This window comes from Diaphorina citri, unplaced genomic scaffold (genome assembly GCF_000475195.1).
Source record: "Diaphorina citri unplaced genomic scaffold, Diaci psyllid genome assembly version 1.1 scaffold1353, whole genome shotgun sequence".
Classification (NCBI taxonomy): Eukaryota; Metazoa; Arthropoda; class Insecta; order Hemiptera; family Psyllidae; genus Diaphorina; species Diaphorina citri.
In genome coordinates, this window is record NW_007378781.1 from 50,488 (window position 1) to 65,781 (window position 15,294).

Below are 15,294 nucleotides of genomic sequence, written 5' to 3' on the forward strand. Positions count from 1 at the left end.
CGACTTTGAAGGCGAAAGCGGGGAAATGTCATGGAAAGGCCAATTTGTTGGTGGGGGTGTTCCAATGCTGCCTCCTCCCCTTTCTCTATTGAGGTGGGCAAAACGGGCCAATACCATCATGCGGTCATGTGGTTCAAGAGAAAAGAGGAAAAAGTGAAAATATGAAGAAGATGATGAAGGAGGAAGAGAAGAAGAAGAAGAAGAAGAAGAAGAAGAAGAAGAAGAAGAAGAAGAAGAAGAAGAAGAAGAAGAAGAAGAAGAAGTACAAGAAGAAGAAGAAGAAGAAGAAGAAGAAGAAGAAGAAGAAGAAGAAGAAGAAGAAGAAGAAGAAGAAGAAGAAGAAGTCGAAGACGAAAATATGGGGGCGGTTACAAAAAATTTCAACTTGGACGAAGAGAAACGGAAGGAGGGGCTGGGCAATCGTTCCCCCCTCCGTTCCCATGTCAAGTGGGAGGGAGGGCTTAATTGCTCACAAAGGAGACTTTTCTGACGTAACGTTGGCGTAGGTCGGCGCTAATGGTGGAAGCAGATGGTTTCCCGCTGTGCAGAAATAGGTTTGTGGGTTACACATCACAGGTTTCAGGTTTCCCGCGAGTAGAAACAGCGAAAAGCGACACACATTCGTAGTATTCGTGAATACGAGAGATACATATGTCAGACAGACAGTATCCGGATTCGGATGCAGCCACATTTAACTAGCCGATCTTTTCCATCAGCCATAAACCGTAGTTATACATAGTCTCTACTTCTCCACTTCTGTATCTTTGTTTAAAGTGCGCTTTGTCGGACGGTCCGATTTGTGTTGATTCTACAGCTGGCAATTCAAAGATAAAATGTTACAATCTACGTAGAAATTAGAATCTTATATCAATAGAAGATTATTTATCAAAAGATGTCATAAGACGTCATTACATCATGCTCCAAAACACTAATTAGAAACTGCCCAATTTCCCCTGGTAAACATAAGCTCAATTCCAACAACAGTCCGAAGTAAAATCAATCGAAATCCGAGTCAAAACGATTTTGTACCCTAGGTATGAAGGTTTTCTTCTGCAAAATAGTATTGCATGAATGTCACCCGAAATGAAATAAATAAGACTACATGTTTCTATTGAAATATTGAATCGACAAGGCGATATTGAATGTATCAATTCTCAATGGATCACTGAAGTTAAGCAACGTTATGCACGGTTGGTACCTAGAGGAGTGACCGTCCGAGATATTTGGCGTTATTTCGGACTGCATCCAGCTTCTATGGGACACAAATTTCCTCCGCTACGCAAGGCAAAAATTGCCTTGACTTGGACTCGAACCACCAACTTCCAGTTCCAGAGTTCAGTGCGTCAACCACTGCAGTAGTAAGTCTGAACTTTTTGATTTTCTTAACATTAGTCGCATGTGAAGCGACTCGCAATCGCTCGAACCACCAACTTCCAGTACCAGAGTTCAGTGCGTCAACCACTGCAGTAGTAAGTCTGAACTTTTTGATTTTCTTAACATTAGTCGCATGTGAAGCGACTCGCAATCCTGAGACTCAGGCTTACATTGAAGACTAGAATATTTGAACATGTGCGGCAGCTTGCGACCCGTGCTTGACGAAATAGGTCACCTGAAAAAATAAAATAAATATGATAGAAAACTTTTCTTTTTTACTTTCAGGAAGGAAAGTAAAAAAGTAATGTAATCGGGTGAAATTTTTTCATGGATGTTTTATGAAGGTTTTTTTCCCCCACATTTTTTTATGCACACTTCACAATTTTTATTTCGTTGCAATGGAATCATTTTTTTTTCCAGATAGGTACATGCCAAGGTACACGGCTGTAGCAAGTTGAATGAATGGGTGGCCGTCTGAGTAAAAGCGTGCTGTCGACTTTTCTGGCCACACTCAGGCTGAGTGAGGTTAATGTGAGGCTTGTTGCCCAATAGAACCCCCGCGACTTCAAGGCCCATAAATTTGTCATGACTGTCATGAGTTAGTATTAGTAAATATTAGTATTAGTGCTTTATTTAGACTGTCGAATTAGGACATGTAGTCCCCATGATAGAAAACTTTTCTTTTTTTACTTTCCTTATCTTAATTATAGGAAGGAAAGTAAAAAACTAATGTAATCGGGTGAAATTTTTTCATGGATGTTTTATGAAGGTTTTTTTTCCCCCACATTTTTTTATGCACACTTCACAATTTTTGTTTCGTTGCAATGGAATCATTTTTTTTTTTTCAGATAGGTACATTGCCAAGGTACACGGCTGTAGCAAGTTGAATGAATGGGTGGCCGTCTGAGTAAAAGCGTGCTGTTGACTTTTCTGGCCCCCACTCAGGCTGAGTGAGGTTAATGTGAGGCTTGTTGCCCAATAGAGGGTAAAACCTCCGTGACTTCAAGGCCCTTAAATTTGTCATGACTGTCATGAGTTAGTATTAGTAAATATTAGTATTAGTGCTTTATTTAGACTGTCGAATTAGGACATGAAGTCCCTTTATCTCAACAGTTTAATACTGCACCACTTTATTTATTTAAACTATAAAGTACAATATAGTAGGTTACTTATTTGTCATGAGTTACTTACGTGATTTGTATGATGTCATAGTGTGACTACTGGTATGAGGTTTGCGGAGATACATTGATCACTTCCATTGTACTGTAACATGACATGAATGAAGAACTTAGAATATAGGTGTCATGTTCACACAAGACCTTCTAGTTGAGCGCTTGCCTTGGTCGCGAGTTCGAATACCGCCCAGGGCGACATTTCCCGTAAACAGATAAGATTTTTTGAGTCACGGGTTTTATTACCGCCCGAGGTGAACTTTACCTATCCTAAACAGATAAGGTTCGTTCTCGGAACGGCTGGCTTTCTCCTATCCTGTCCTTCTTTCATTTTCGGGACTATAAAGTCCTCCATTGTTTCAATAGATCAGTTGCGCTTACTTGGGTGATGTTTCAAAGTCATAGAGCAGGAAAAATGAGGACCAACGGAATTTTTCTTTTTCTTCTACGACTTCTAGAGCCCGAGATAAATCGATTTAAAAAATAGCGGTAAATCGTGAAGTTTGACGTCACGGCATACGCTCCCGTAGGCGATGACGTCATAATTCATGACTCCCGCTTCGTTTGTTTGTGCGCAAGCGTTTTTGCGCATTTTGACGTGAAATCTGACGTCACAACTCTTTGAACTTTTTCATTAGAACGGCAATTAAAAATTGAATTTTCGACCTTTTAAAATTACTTTACATATGTCAGACAGACAGTATCCGGATTCGGATGCAGCCACATTTAACTAGCCGATCTTTTCCATCAGCCATAAACCGTAGTTATACATAGTCTCTACTTCTCCACTTCTGTATCTTTGTTTAAAGTGCGCTTTGTCGGACGGTCCGATTTGTGTTGATTCTACAGCTGGCAATTCAAAGATAAAATGTTACAATCTACGTAGAAATTAGAATCTTATATCAATAGAAGATTATTTATCAAAAGATGTCATAAGACGTCATTACATCATGCTCCAAAACACTAATTAGAAACTGCCCAATTTCCCCTGGTAAACATAAGCTCAATTCCAACAACAGTCCGAAGTAAAATCAATCGAAATCCGAGTCAAATAACATAACATGTAGGTAGATGCCTCCACGCGTTACCTACACATAACACCTACATACCTACAGTCATAAAAGTTAACAAATTTGATAGCAAAACGGAAAGTCTTGTTATAGGTACCTACTTAATTAGTCTCTCTGCTCTCTCACGGATCACTGCTTTGAAATTTCAACAGAAAGGCCTTTGCCTTGAAATCTGTGGGCGTTTTTACCTACGAACTTTTGCATTAAAATGTCAAAGGTAACAAGTTCAAGCATTGACTCCGAAAAGGTCAGACAGACAGCTTAGTAGCTGGATAAGTAGATGTAGATATTATTGGGGATGTTTAAAATTTATTTCAGTGGTGTAATGGTTAGCGCGGTGGACTTCGGATCTGGAGGTCGGTCGTTCAAGTCCAAGTCAAGTCATGAATTTTATCTAGATGTATGAATCGAAGACGGACATTTGTGACAAGCATTCCATTATTCAAAGGTGTGTGAGAGGGGATGATTGGTACCTACTCTTATTAATCATACCACAACACAGAACTCTATCTCTCATCCATTCAAACAGACAAGAGTTTTGACATCTCCACCAATACATTTGTTTTCTGTTGTAGGAAGTTTTCCCGACGAAACCAATTCATCAGATAACTCATTTTGCATGTTGGATAACAAAGCAAGTTTTTTTTTGTGTGTCCAGAAGCTATGGGCTAATAGTTTTTTGTAAGTACCTGTCATATCGACCTTTTGAATCGATAAAAAGAGCATTACAGCTCCTCTAAACCCCACAGGTCTGTCAGCAGGTAGGTATACCTATAAAATCCAAATAATAAAGGCCATTATCATACCCTCATCAGAAACGTGTACAATCCATTTTACACAATTTGTCGTTCCCATTATCATTTCATCATTCTATTCAAAAAAGAACAGAGAAGAGCACACCAGAAAACTTTAGATAAAAAAAAAAGAAAAATCATCAGAGCATTAATAAAAGTCAACTTTCAACTTCCACTGCCGCTTCTTCCTTTTTCTTCCCCTTAATTCTCGCCCTTTTGTTTTTTCGCCTCCTTTCGTCCCCATTTCTCTTTCGCCCCCCCCCTCATCTTTTTTATCACCTCCCCTCCTCTCCTTTTTTCTCACCCCTCTTTCGCAATCTCCCCCCTTGTTCCCAAGTGAATGTGTGTTGATATAAAACTCTTACGTATTGATTTCTGTCCCCCCTTCTGTTTTCTAACCCCGTATATTTTTTACCGCTACTTCAGAGCACCCTCCGCTCATTTGTTCTGTTTTTCTTCAGCTTCTGCGTCCTGTTTGTAACACCGAGATACAGGGTGGCCCTGTTGTTACGTCACACCCTGGCTTGTAGAAGCTTAACTTATCCTTTAAAGCTGTTAGCCCCTACACGTAAACATCAGATTGGACTTTTTATGTATGGAGTTAAGCTACACACACGGGTTAGTGCGATTCTTTCTTTCTTAAAAAAAGAGGTTTGATAGAGGGAAATGTAACGGTCTTTTCGTCCCGAAAGCGAAGAAGGAAGACAGAGTAGAAGAAAGCCAGCCGTTCCGAGACTTCTGAGAATGAACATTATCTATTTAGAATAAAATTCGCCCCGAGCGGAATCCAACCCGCGGCCCAACGCTTACAAGGCAGGCACGCTACCCTCCACTCATCTCGAAACGCTAAGCACACGTTCATCAAACAAAGCTTGCCAAAAGCGTCAACCATCCAAATACCAACCACGGCCGGTGTGTTACCACGCTTTGTGTTATCACACAAGATCTAGTTAAGACTGCGGGAGTAGAGGGACTTTTCAGTCTCATTCTGGCAGTATAAGCAGGGTAGGTATATTCTATTCTAAATTTCTAACCCTTTCCTCATCCCTATTCTAAATTTCCCTAAATTAACCCTATTCTAAATTTCTAACTCTTTCCTCATCCTCCCTGTACGCACGGAATCAAACTGAAAAACTTCTCTCTCTGCTCCCACAGTACAAACATGTCGCACGATATCTCAAAGGTTCTAGCGAGGGGTGACGTAAAAGCTACCCAGCGAAAAGACATTGACGTCACGGCATACGCTCCCGTAGGCGATGACGTCATAATTCATGACTCCCGCTTCGTTTGTTTGTGCGCAAGCGAATTATGGCGTGGTTACATCAGATCAGATTCCTATTCTACGACAAATTCGGTCGTACAAACAAACAGTAGTCTCTATTGGCATCCCTCACTGTCGAACTCACAACCTCAGTACCAAGAGACCAGCAACCATAATTCCCCCAGAGACGTCAACTCATGGGAACATTAAACGTTAATCAGATGGGCCATTGGATGTCAACTAGACGACCCATTAGTCCCATTACAATGTCCACTAGATGGTCTTATTGGATGTCAACATAGATGGGCCATTAAGCGCATGTACACGTCAAAATGTCCGTAAAAAGGTACGTTAGGTACCCCGTCTTATAAATAGTAGGTACATTAATACGTGGTCGTACGAGTACAATAGTACATACAATGGTACATACTCTTACAATCTGGTACATATAAAACAGTAAAGTTTACTGTTGAATACTATTTATAGTTATGTAAATATCGTAGAGAGCAGAGGTTGTACATAGAAACGTATGTAAATCTTGTGTGACATAATTGGTTTATTTATGCACATAATTATAGTCATTAACTGGAACTTATCTTGTGTATCTGGAGTATCCATAATGATTGTAGTGTGTCATTACCATTGGCATTAACCGTTGTATCATTTCAGAGTGAAGATTTCTTTCTCGTCTGAGAGCCGAACCTGGGCCATATTTTGAAGAAAACTTATGAAATCGAGGGCTTTTTCCCCCAAGACATTATTTGGTAGAGAAAATTGTAACAACAGGAGGCTCACTGACTTGGAATGGAAGAGAGAAGAAGGATGGGATAGAAGGAAGCCAGCCGTTCCGAGAACGAACCTCATTTATTTAGTATAAATTTCGTTCTGGGTAGGAATCGAACCCACGACCTTGGCGCGCTAAAGTCCAAGCTAACGTTCATCGGGCATTGACGGTTTGCCTGGCAAAGTACAACTGTGCAGGTAAACCTCTAGACTTAAAAGTAGACTCACGTAAAAGTTTTTTTTTTTTAAAGATGAGTGTTCCGCCACCGTTTTTATTTCGTAGCAATGAAACAACTGCTACATTAGACGCATGTTGCCTGTGTCGTAGCATGCCCATCCCGTAGTATGCCTCTCATTTGTGCTTCTAAATATCAGATATCAACACAGTTATGGTCACGTAAGGGTTTCCACTTGTCATGGTTTCTACCTTGCGTAGACATAACGCTTCCTGATGTTTGTCAGTTTTCTACTGTCTTGATACTAATGTATATAATACCTATCCTGATAATTTCCACTGAGACGCGGGAAAATATTGAGTATAGGACATAACTACTTTTAATGGTATACCTACGAATTATACGATGTACGAGTATCTTCTTCTTCTTAATTCAACGTATACCTAATAGTGTGATCAAGTCTCACTGTTCACCCCAAATATATCCCGTTTCCAAAAATAAGACGGTAAAAAATTCCGAATAATATGTATCACCATGATTACTCAACATCTTTTCTTTCTTCGAGTATACAACTATACAATAGTATGAATTAATGACGGACTAAAAATTTCAACAACTCAAGTTCAATATCATTCGTTTCCTAATTCGAAAGAGTAATCACGAAACATCTATGAGTGAACAATGAGCAACCTTGGTTGAGAGCGCAGTGAGCACTAGTCATGAAGTCCAGGATATTAACCTCGATCCTAAGTGAATTTACAATACAAGTAACTTTACTTGCTCAAGAATTTAATATACATCTATACAGACCGTCTCGAACATAGATACACCAAGGTAGAACGATCTAGCAACTAGTTTCTTTTATGTTGCTTACAATGGCCGCGAACTGATTCACATTTTTGGGCCGAAAGATAATTAAAAATCCGAGAAGAATGACCATCAACTTGAAGAAGTTGATCTTTGGAATTTGCAGAGCAAGTTGACGACAGAGTAGGTACCGCGGCTCTCAGTACTTAATACTTAATTGTTTGTTACGTTTTAGTAGGTACTTAATTGTTGTCTTTTATTGCATCGAATGTTGGTTTTATTTGAACAACTTGTGATTTAATGGAAATAATTACTTTGGTTGTTTTGCAGGTCCTCCGAATACTTCATTTTGTCCTGTCTACATGATAGCTTACATGCCAATGGGAGGAGGAGGAGGAGAGAAAGTAGCTGTACTTATTTTTTATCGATTTGTTTTGAAATTTTTTTCAAGGTACCTTGAGAATTAGATACACCATGTTTTCTCTCGCGCAGAGTCCGTCAGACAGTCGAAACGTGTGTGGCGGAAAATTCAGACCCAGGCCTCTCAGACGGTCTGACGGTCCTCGGTCCTCACACGGTCTAAGTGTGAGTGGCTGGCATTACATCTGAACTCACACCAAGAGGTTCTCAGTATGGTATCAGTATCACTATCAGAGAAGTAGGTACCTACTACATTTAAACCTGAACGCACAGCAAGGTTCTCAAATTACTCATAAACCCCGGAGTCTGGGGAGTGAACACTTTATCATCACGGCATCCGATATTTCGTGAACGTCAAACTGTGAATCAATGAATGAACCGGGCCGGGTCAACGGGAGTCGTAAACGTAGTAGAAGTTGTAAAAGAGAGTACAAACGATTTTTATGAATGAAACTGATTATCAGCAGAACGATGCGGGGGGAAACCACGGATGAAACTCTAGAGCAAAACAAAACGGATGATAAGGAGAGGGGAGGGGATGATGACATCAAAGGAACCCGCAGCCAAAGAGGAATGCAGAATAGGAAGTGAATCCACCACACTGGGAGGCAGACTAGACCCTGATTTAGGGCCAGGTCTACAGTGAGAAGAGTACTACAGACGTGCAGACTCACATGTTTTACAAGAATATTTGAGAGTTGCCAAGACTCTTTAGAGTTCGCTTCTCGAGAATATGTACCTACTAAAGAACAAAGATCGTGTTATGGTGTTCCATTTTTAGGACGTTTTGTTTTTCGTGCATCTCCGCTTGCACTGAAGCCCGTAATTTCTGTCAAAATTAAGTACTTTTCATCATTTCAGGGGTCATGCCGCCGCGTCACCGTAGGCCGCTCTGCCGAACCACTCGCAAGAGCATTTTCTGTCCGAAAGGGCAACCAAACAAATCTGGCGACTTTGAAGGCGAAAGCGGGGAAATGTCATGGAAAGGCCAATTTGTTGGCGGGGGTGTTCCAATGCTGCCTCCTCCCCTTTCACTATTGAGGTGGGGAAACGGGCCAATACCATCATGCGGTCATGTGGTTCAAGAGAAAACAGGAAAAAGTGAAAATGTGAAGAAGATGATGAAGGAGGAAGAGAAGAAGAAGAAGAAGAAGAAGAAGAAGAAGAAGAAGAAGAAGAAGAAGAAGAAGAAGAAGAAGAAGAAGAAGAAGTCGAAAACATGGGGGCGGTTACAAAAAATTTCAACTTGGACGAAGAGAAACGGAAGGAGGGGCTGGGCAATCGTTTCCCCCTCCGTTCCCATGTCAAGTGGGAGGGAGGGCTTAATTGCTCACAAAGGAGACCTTTCTGACGTAACGTTGGCGTAGGTCGGCGCTTCCCCTCCGTTCCCATGTCAAGTGGGAGGGAGGGCTTAATTGCTCACAAAGGAGACCTTTCTGACGTAACGTTGGCGTAGGTCGGCGCTAATGGTGGAAGCAGATGGTTTCCCGCTGTGGAGAAATAGGTTTGTGGGTTACACATCACAGGTTTCAGGTTTCCCGCGAGTAGAAACAGCGAAAAGCGACACACATTCGTAGTATTCGTGAATACGAGAGATACATATGATGGACCGGATTCGGATGCAGCCACATTTAACTAGCCAATCTTTTCCATCAGCCATAAACCGTAGTTATACATAGTCTCTACTTCTCCACTTCTGTATCTTTGTTTAAAGTGCGTTTTGTGGGACGGCCCGATTTGTGTTAATTCTAGGATTCTACAGCTGGCAATTCAAAGATAAAATGTTACAATCTATGTAGAAATTAGAATCTTATATCGATAGACGATTTATCAAAAGATGTCACAAGACGTCATTACATCATGCTCAAAAACATTAATTAGAAACTGCCCAATTTCCCCTGGTAAACATAAGCTCAATTCCAACAACAGTCCGAAGTAAAATCAATCGAAATCCGAGTCAAATAACATAACATGTAGGTAGATGCCTCCACGCGTTACCTACACATAACACCTACATACCTTCAGTCATAAAAGTTAACAAATTTGATAGCAAAATGGAAAGCCTTGTTATAGGTACCTACTTAATTAATCTCTCTGCTCTCTCATGGTTCACTGCTTTGAAAATTCAGCAAAAAGGCTTTTGCCTTGAAATCTGTGGGCGTTTTTACCTACGAACTTTTGCATTAAAATGTCACGGAAAGTCTTGTTATAGGTACCTACTTAATTAGTCTCTCTGCTCTCTCACGGATCACTGCTTTGAAATTTCAACAGAAAGGCCTTTGCCTTGAAATCTGTGGGCGTTTTTACCTACGAACTTTTGCATTAAAATGTCAAAGGTAACAAGTTCAAGCATTGACTCCGAAAAGGCCAGACAGACAGCTTAGTAGCTGGATAATTGAATATCATTTAGGATGTTTAAAATTTACTTCAGTGGTGTAATGGTTAGCGCGGTGGACTTCGGATCTGGAGGTCGGTCGTTCAAGTCCAATTCAAGTCACCAGACAGACAGCTTAGTAGCTGGATAATTGAATATCATTTGGGATGTTTAAAATTTACTTCAGTGGTGTAATGGTTAGCGCGGTGGACTTCGGATCTGGAGGTCGGTCGTTCAAGTCCAAGTCAAGTCATGAATTTTATCTAGATGTATGAATCGAAGAAGGACATTTGTGACAAGCATTCCATTATTCAAAGGTGTGTGAGAGGGGATGATTGGTACCTACGCTTATTAATCATACCACAACCCAGAACTCTATCTCTCATCCATTCAAACAGAGAAGAGTTCTGACATCTCCACCAATACATTTATGTTTTCTGTTGTAGGAAGTTTTCCCGACGAAACCAATTTATCAGATAACTCAATGTGCATGTTGGATAACAAAGCAAGTTTTTTTTGTGTCCAGAAGCTATGGGCTAATAGTCTTTTGCAAGTACCTGTCATATCGACCTTTTGAATCGATAAAAAGAGCATTACAGCTACTCTAAAACCCAGGTCTGTCAGCAGGTAGGTATACCTATAAAATCTAAATAATAAAGGCCATTATCATACCCTCATCAGAAACGTGTACAATTCCATGCTTTTATACAATTTGTCGTTCCCATTATCATTTCATCATGCTTTTCAAAAGAGAACAGAGAAGAGCACACCAGAAAACAGAAAACTTTAGATAAAAAAAAGAAAAAAATCAGAGCATTAATAAAAGTCAACTTTCAACTTCCACTGCCGCTTCTTCCTTTTTCTTCCCCTTAATTCTCGCCCTTTTGTTTTTTCGCCCCCCTTTCTCTTTCGCCCCCCCCCTCATCTTTTATATCACCTCCCCTCCCCTCCTCTCCTTTTTTCTCACCCCTCTTTCGCAATCTCCCCCCCCTGTTTCCCAAGTGAATGTGTGTTGATATAAAACTCTTACGTATTGATTTCTGTCCCCCCTTCTGTTTTCTCTAACCTAACCCCGTATATTTTTTACCGCTACTTCAGAGCACCCTCCGCTCATTTGTTCTCCTGTTTTTCTTCAGCTTCTGCGTCCTGTTTGTAACACCGAGATACAGGGTGGCCCCTGATGTTACGTCACACCCTGATTTGTAGAAGCTTAACCCATCCTTTAGTGTTAGCCCCTACACCTAAGCCTCAGTTTGGACTTTTTGTGTTTGGAGTTAAGCTACACACACTGGTTAGTGCTATTCTTTCTTTCTAAAAAAAAAGAGGTTTGATAGAGGGAAATGTAACGGTCTTTTCGTCCCGAAAGCGGTGAAGGAAGACAGAGTAGAAGAAAGCCAGTCGTTCCGAGACTTCTGAGAATGAATATTATCTATTTAGAATAAATTTCGCCCCGAGCGGAATCCAACCCGCGGCCCAACGCTTACAAGGCAGGCACGCTACCCTCCACTCAACTCGAAATGCTAAACACACGTTCATCAAACAAAGCTTGCCAAAAGCGTCACTCATCCAAATACCAACCACGGTCGGTGTAAAACCACGCTTTGTGTCATCACAATTAGACTGCGGGAGTAAAGGGACTTTTCAGTCTCATTCTGGCAGTATAAGCAGGGTATATTCTATTCTATTCTAAATTTCTAACCCTTTCCTCATCCCTATTCTAAATTTCCCTAAATTAACCCTATTCTAAATTTCAAACTCTTTCCTCATCCTCCCTGTACACATGGAATCAAACTGAAAAACTTCTCTCCCTTCTCTCTCTCTGCTCCCACAGTACAAACATGTCGCACGATATCTCAAAGGTTCTAGCGAGGGGTGACGTAAAAGCTACCCAGCGAAAAGAGGGGAGAGGGGGTTGAAAAGCGTTCAAAGAACGAGGTTAACACGAGGTATTTTCACAAGAACAGGAGGGGAGGAGAGGGGGAATTTTCACAAGGAAAAGAGGAGAAGAAAGAAAACTGAGAAAGATGGGAGGAAACGGCATATTTCATTTAAGGAGGGGAAAGGAGAGGGAAAAAAATGAGAAGGAAGGGGGAGGGGTATACCTTTTCAGAAGGCAAAAGGAGGAGAAGCAAGAAGGAAATGCCGGAAATGGTGGAGGAAAGAGAAGAGGGGGAAAAAGAAAAAGAAGAGAAGGGGTTTCCACAAGGCAAAAGAGGGGAAGGGATTTGGAAAGGATGAGAAAGAAAGGAGGAGAGGGGAAGGAGATGATTGATCACTTCCCCTCTGGCGCCTTCGGACATTAATGTTTTGACATTTATACCTTTGTCTGCCCCTATTCCTTTTACCTGATGATAACGAATAGCTTTTGATGGCTTTAGATTCTCTTATCACCTTATCAGATAACATTTGACTTAATTCTTCCTGTTCTACTGTAACAACCTCTTCACACTCGGCGACTTTTTATCGCTTATGATGAGCGATTTTTTCATCGCTTCTCCATTGGCGAGCCTCTCAATCAGCCCTAACTAGAGTGATTGCTTTGGGCTAACATTTGGTTTTGGCTACAAATTTCACGAGTCGGTGCCCTTTGCACTCAACCTTTGCTATTTATTTAGCAAGGGGAATTCAGGCCAAGCATTCTTAATTTTACTTCTAAATTCCTTTTTAACTAAGAACTGATTACTTACTCCTTGCCCCATTTGAGATGAATAAAGAGGAAGGTAACTCCAAGGATAAGACAGATGGCACCAGGGTTGAAAAGCGTTCAAAGAACGAGGTTAACACGAGGTATTTTCACAAGAACAGGAGAGGAGGAGAGGGGGAATTTTCACAAGGAAAAGAGGAGAAGAAAGAAAACTGAGAAAGACGGGAGGAAACGGAATATTTCATCAAAGGAGGGGAAAGGAGAAGGAAAAAAATGAGAAGGAGAAGGGAAGGTTATACCTTTTCAGAAGGCAAAAGGAGGAGAAGCAAGAAGGAAATGCCGGAAATGGTGGAGGAAAGAGAAGAGGGGGAAAAAGAAGAGAAGGGGTTTCCACAAGGCAAAAGAGGGGAAGGGATTTGGAAAGGATGCGAAAGAAAGGAGGAGAGGGGAAGGAGATGATTGATCACTTCCCCTCTGGCGCCTTCGGACATTAATGTTTTGACATTTATACCTTTGTCTGCTCCTATTCCTTTTACCTGATGGTAACGAATAGCTTTTGATGGCTTTAGATTCTGTTATCACCTTATCAGATAACATTTGACTTAATTCTTCCTGTTCTACTTTAACAACCTCTTCACACTCGGCGACTTTTTATCGCTTATGATGAGCGATTTTTTCATCGCTTCTCCATTGGCTGTAGGGTTAAAAAATCGCTCATTACCAGTGATAAAAAGTCGCCGAGTCTGAGCGGTCTGTTAAGCTGTGTCCACACAAAGTCGACGCCGTCGACTGATGTTGACTGAAACCGCAAACTGCCTCCAACATAGATTTACCTCGTCGATCAACGGCGCCGACTATGTGTGGACAGGGACACAGCTCAAGTGTTATGTTTGGTAGGATACCTCGTAAGAAGGTTGTCTCGGGGCTCAGACTAAATGGTTGTATCACAGAAAGCCCAAAGTACTAGCGTCAGAGAGCAGGAAAGCCCTTCTAACAGGTATTGTACCTCAAATACAAGTTCTCATCTTGAATTCAATTCACATGGACATAATTATGCTGAACAACAATTCACAAGATACAAACTTGATCTTGACGGCGGGCAGACCACTCTTGTAGCCCTCCACCTCATGATTGACACGTCGGTACAGTTTGCGGAAGTTGGGTAACGCAGCCGTACGCATCCAAACGATAAAGTCCTCGTTCTGGAACCCATTGTTGTCCGGGTTCTCGGGATCCAGTTCCCAGATGTTCTTCTTCCAGTCTGTCGGCTTGGCGAAGTTTTTGAATGCTGGAAAAGAGACACAGAGGACGGTGAAGGATTAACGGGGGAAGTGGGAAGCTTCCATTATTTTTGCGTCTGCCTTATAAGCGCTAGGCCGCGGGTTTATTATATCCTGATGGGATAATGTTCGTTCTCGGAACGGCTGGCTTTCTCCTATCCTGTCTTCCTTCTCAGAGGACGGTTAAGGATTAACGGGGGAAGTGGAAAGTTTCCATTATTTTCGCGTCTGCCTTTTAAGCGCTAGCCCGCGGGTTTATTATATCCTGATGGGATAATGTTCGTTCTCGGAACGGCTGGCTTTCTCCTATCCTGTCTTCCTTCTCACTTCGATTTCGGGACGATAAGACTTTTTATCAAGTTCCAAATTGTCTAAATTTCGTCCTCAAGGGACAGATAGAAAACTCACCTTCTTTTAGATCAGGGCCAGGTGGATTATGAAACTTGACTGCTTTATCAGATGGCCAAGCTATTCCTGTTCTAAGCACAGGCACCTCCTTGTTCTTGTCATTGAATATCTTGAACGAGTCTGTTGACACAGGGAGATCAAACACAATTTCAACAATATCCTCGATTTATACACCAAGATAAATTTTATTATTTGATTAGGACTAGAACCATCGACTTCTTGATTGAAAGTCCACCGCACTGGCCGAGATTAGTTTTTTTTTTGAAACATGAATCTTACACAATATGTACTTACCTACTTATTAAAAGCACATTTTAAATTTTAATGCAATAATTTCACAAATAGGTAGAAGGTAATTATTCGGATTACCTACATACTACTCAGAAACATAAGCAAAAACTCACCACTAAACAAAGAGTTGGCGATAGCACCACAGGGCGCGACAGATAGGTACATTGCCAAGGTACACGGCTGTAGCAAGTTGAATGAATGGGTGGCCGTCTGAGTAAAGGAGTTGTGTCGTTGAAGATTTTGCTGATGTTCGACAAATTCTGACTCAGCCGCATTTCCATGGCCACTGAAAAGGGGTACATGAAGTCCAGAAAACCGTCCTTCTACGCAGAAAATGACGATTGGTTTGAGTCTCGCATAGCCGCATATTTTGAGTCTAATAACCCGAACTAGTTTTCCCGTCCAGGGCGACATTTCCCGTAAACAGATAAGATTTTTTC

General features: G+C 41.3%; 1 protein-coding gene and 1 long non-coding RNA gene across 2 annotated transcripts; both read right to left on the bottom strand.

The window, feature by feature from the left end:
* Positions 1-1,429: 1,429 nt before the first annotated feature.
* On the bottom strand, positions 1,430-12,983 carry LOC103515493. The gene is made up of 3 exons (XR_541707.3): positions 12,919-12,983; positions 2,566-2,637; positions 1,430-1,609 (listed from the first exon to the last, which is right to left on the bottom strand). It is a non-coding gene; the product is annotated as an uncharacterized LOC103515493 (long non-coding RNA).
* A 929-nt stretch (positions 12,984-13,912) lies between these two features.
* Positions 13,913-15,268, bottom strand: LOC103515494 (cell cycle control protein 50C). Its single transcript, XM_026828182.1, has 3 exons — positions 14,968-15,268; positions 14,564-14,683; positions 13,913-14,163 (listed from the first exon to the last, which is right to left on the bottom strand). Exons 1-3 carry the CDS (start codon positions 15,266-15,268, stop codon positions 13,913-13,915), a joined length of 672 nt encoding a protein of 223 aa, XP_026683983.1.
* Between the last annotated feature and the right edge of the window lie 26 nt (positions 15,269-15,294).

Coding starts and splice junctions, on each gene's coding strand:
- LOC103515494 (XM_026828182.1), bottom strand. CDS start 15,268: ATGTCGCCCTGGACGGGAAAACTAGTTCGGGTTATTAGACTCAAAATA. Junction 14,684..14,967: donor CGCCAACTCTTTGTTTAGTG/GTGAGTTTTTGC, acceptor CTGTGTCAACAG/ACTCGTTCAAGATATTCAAT. Junction 14,164..14,563: donor TGGCCCTGATCTAAAAGAAG/GTGAGTTTTCTA, acceptor TCTCTTTTCCAG/CATTCAAAAACTTCGCCAAG.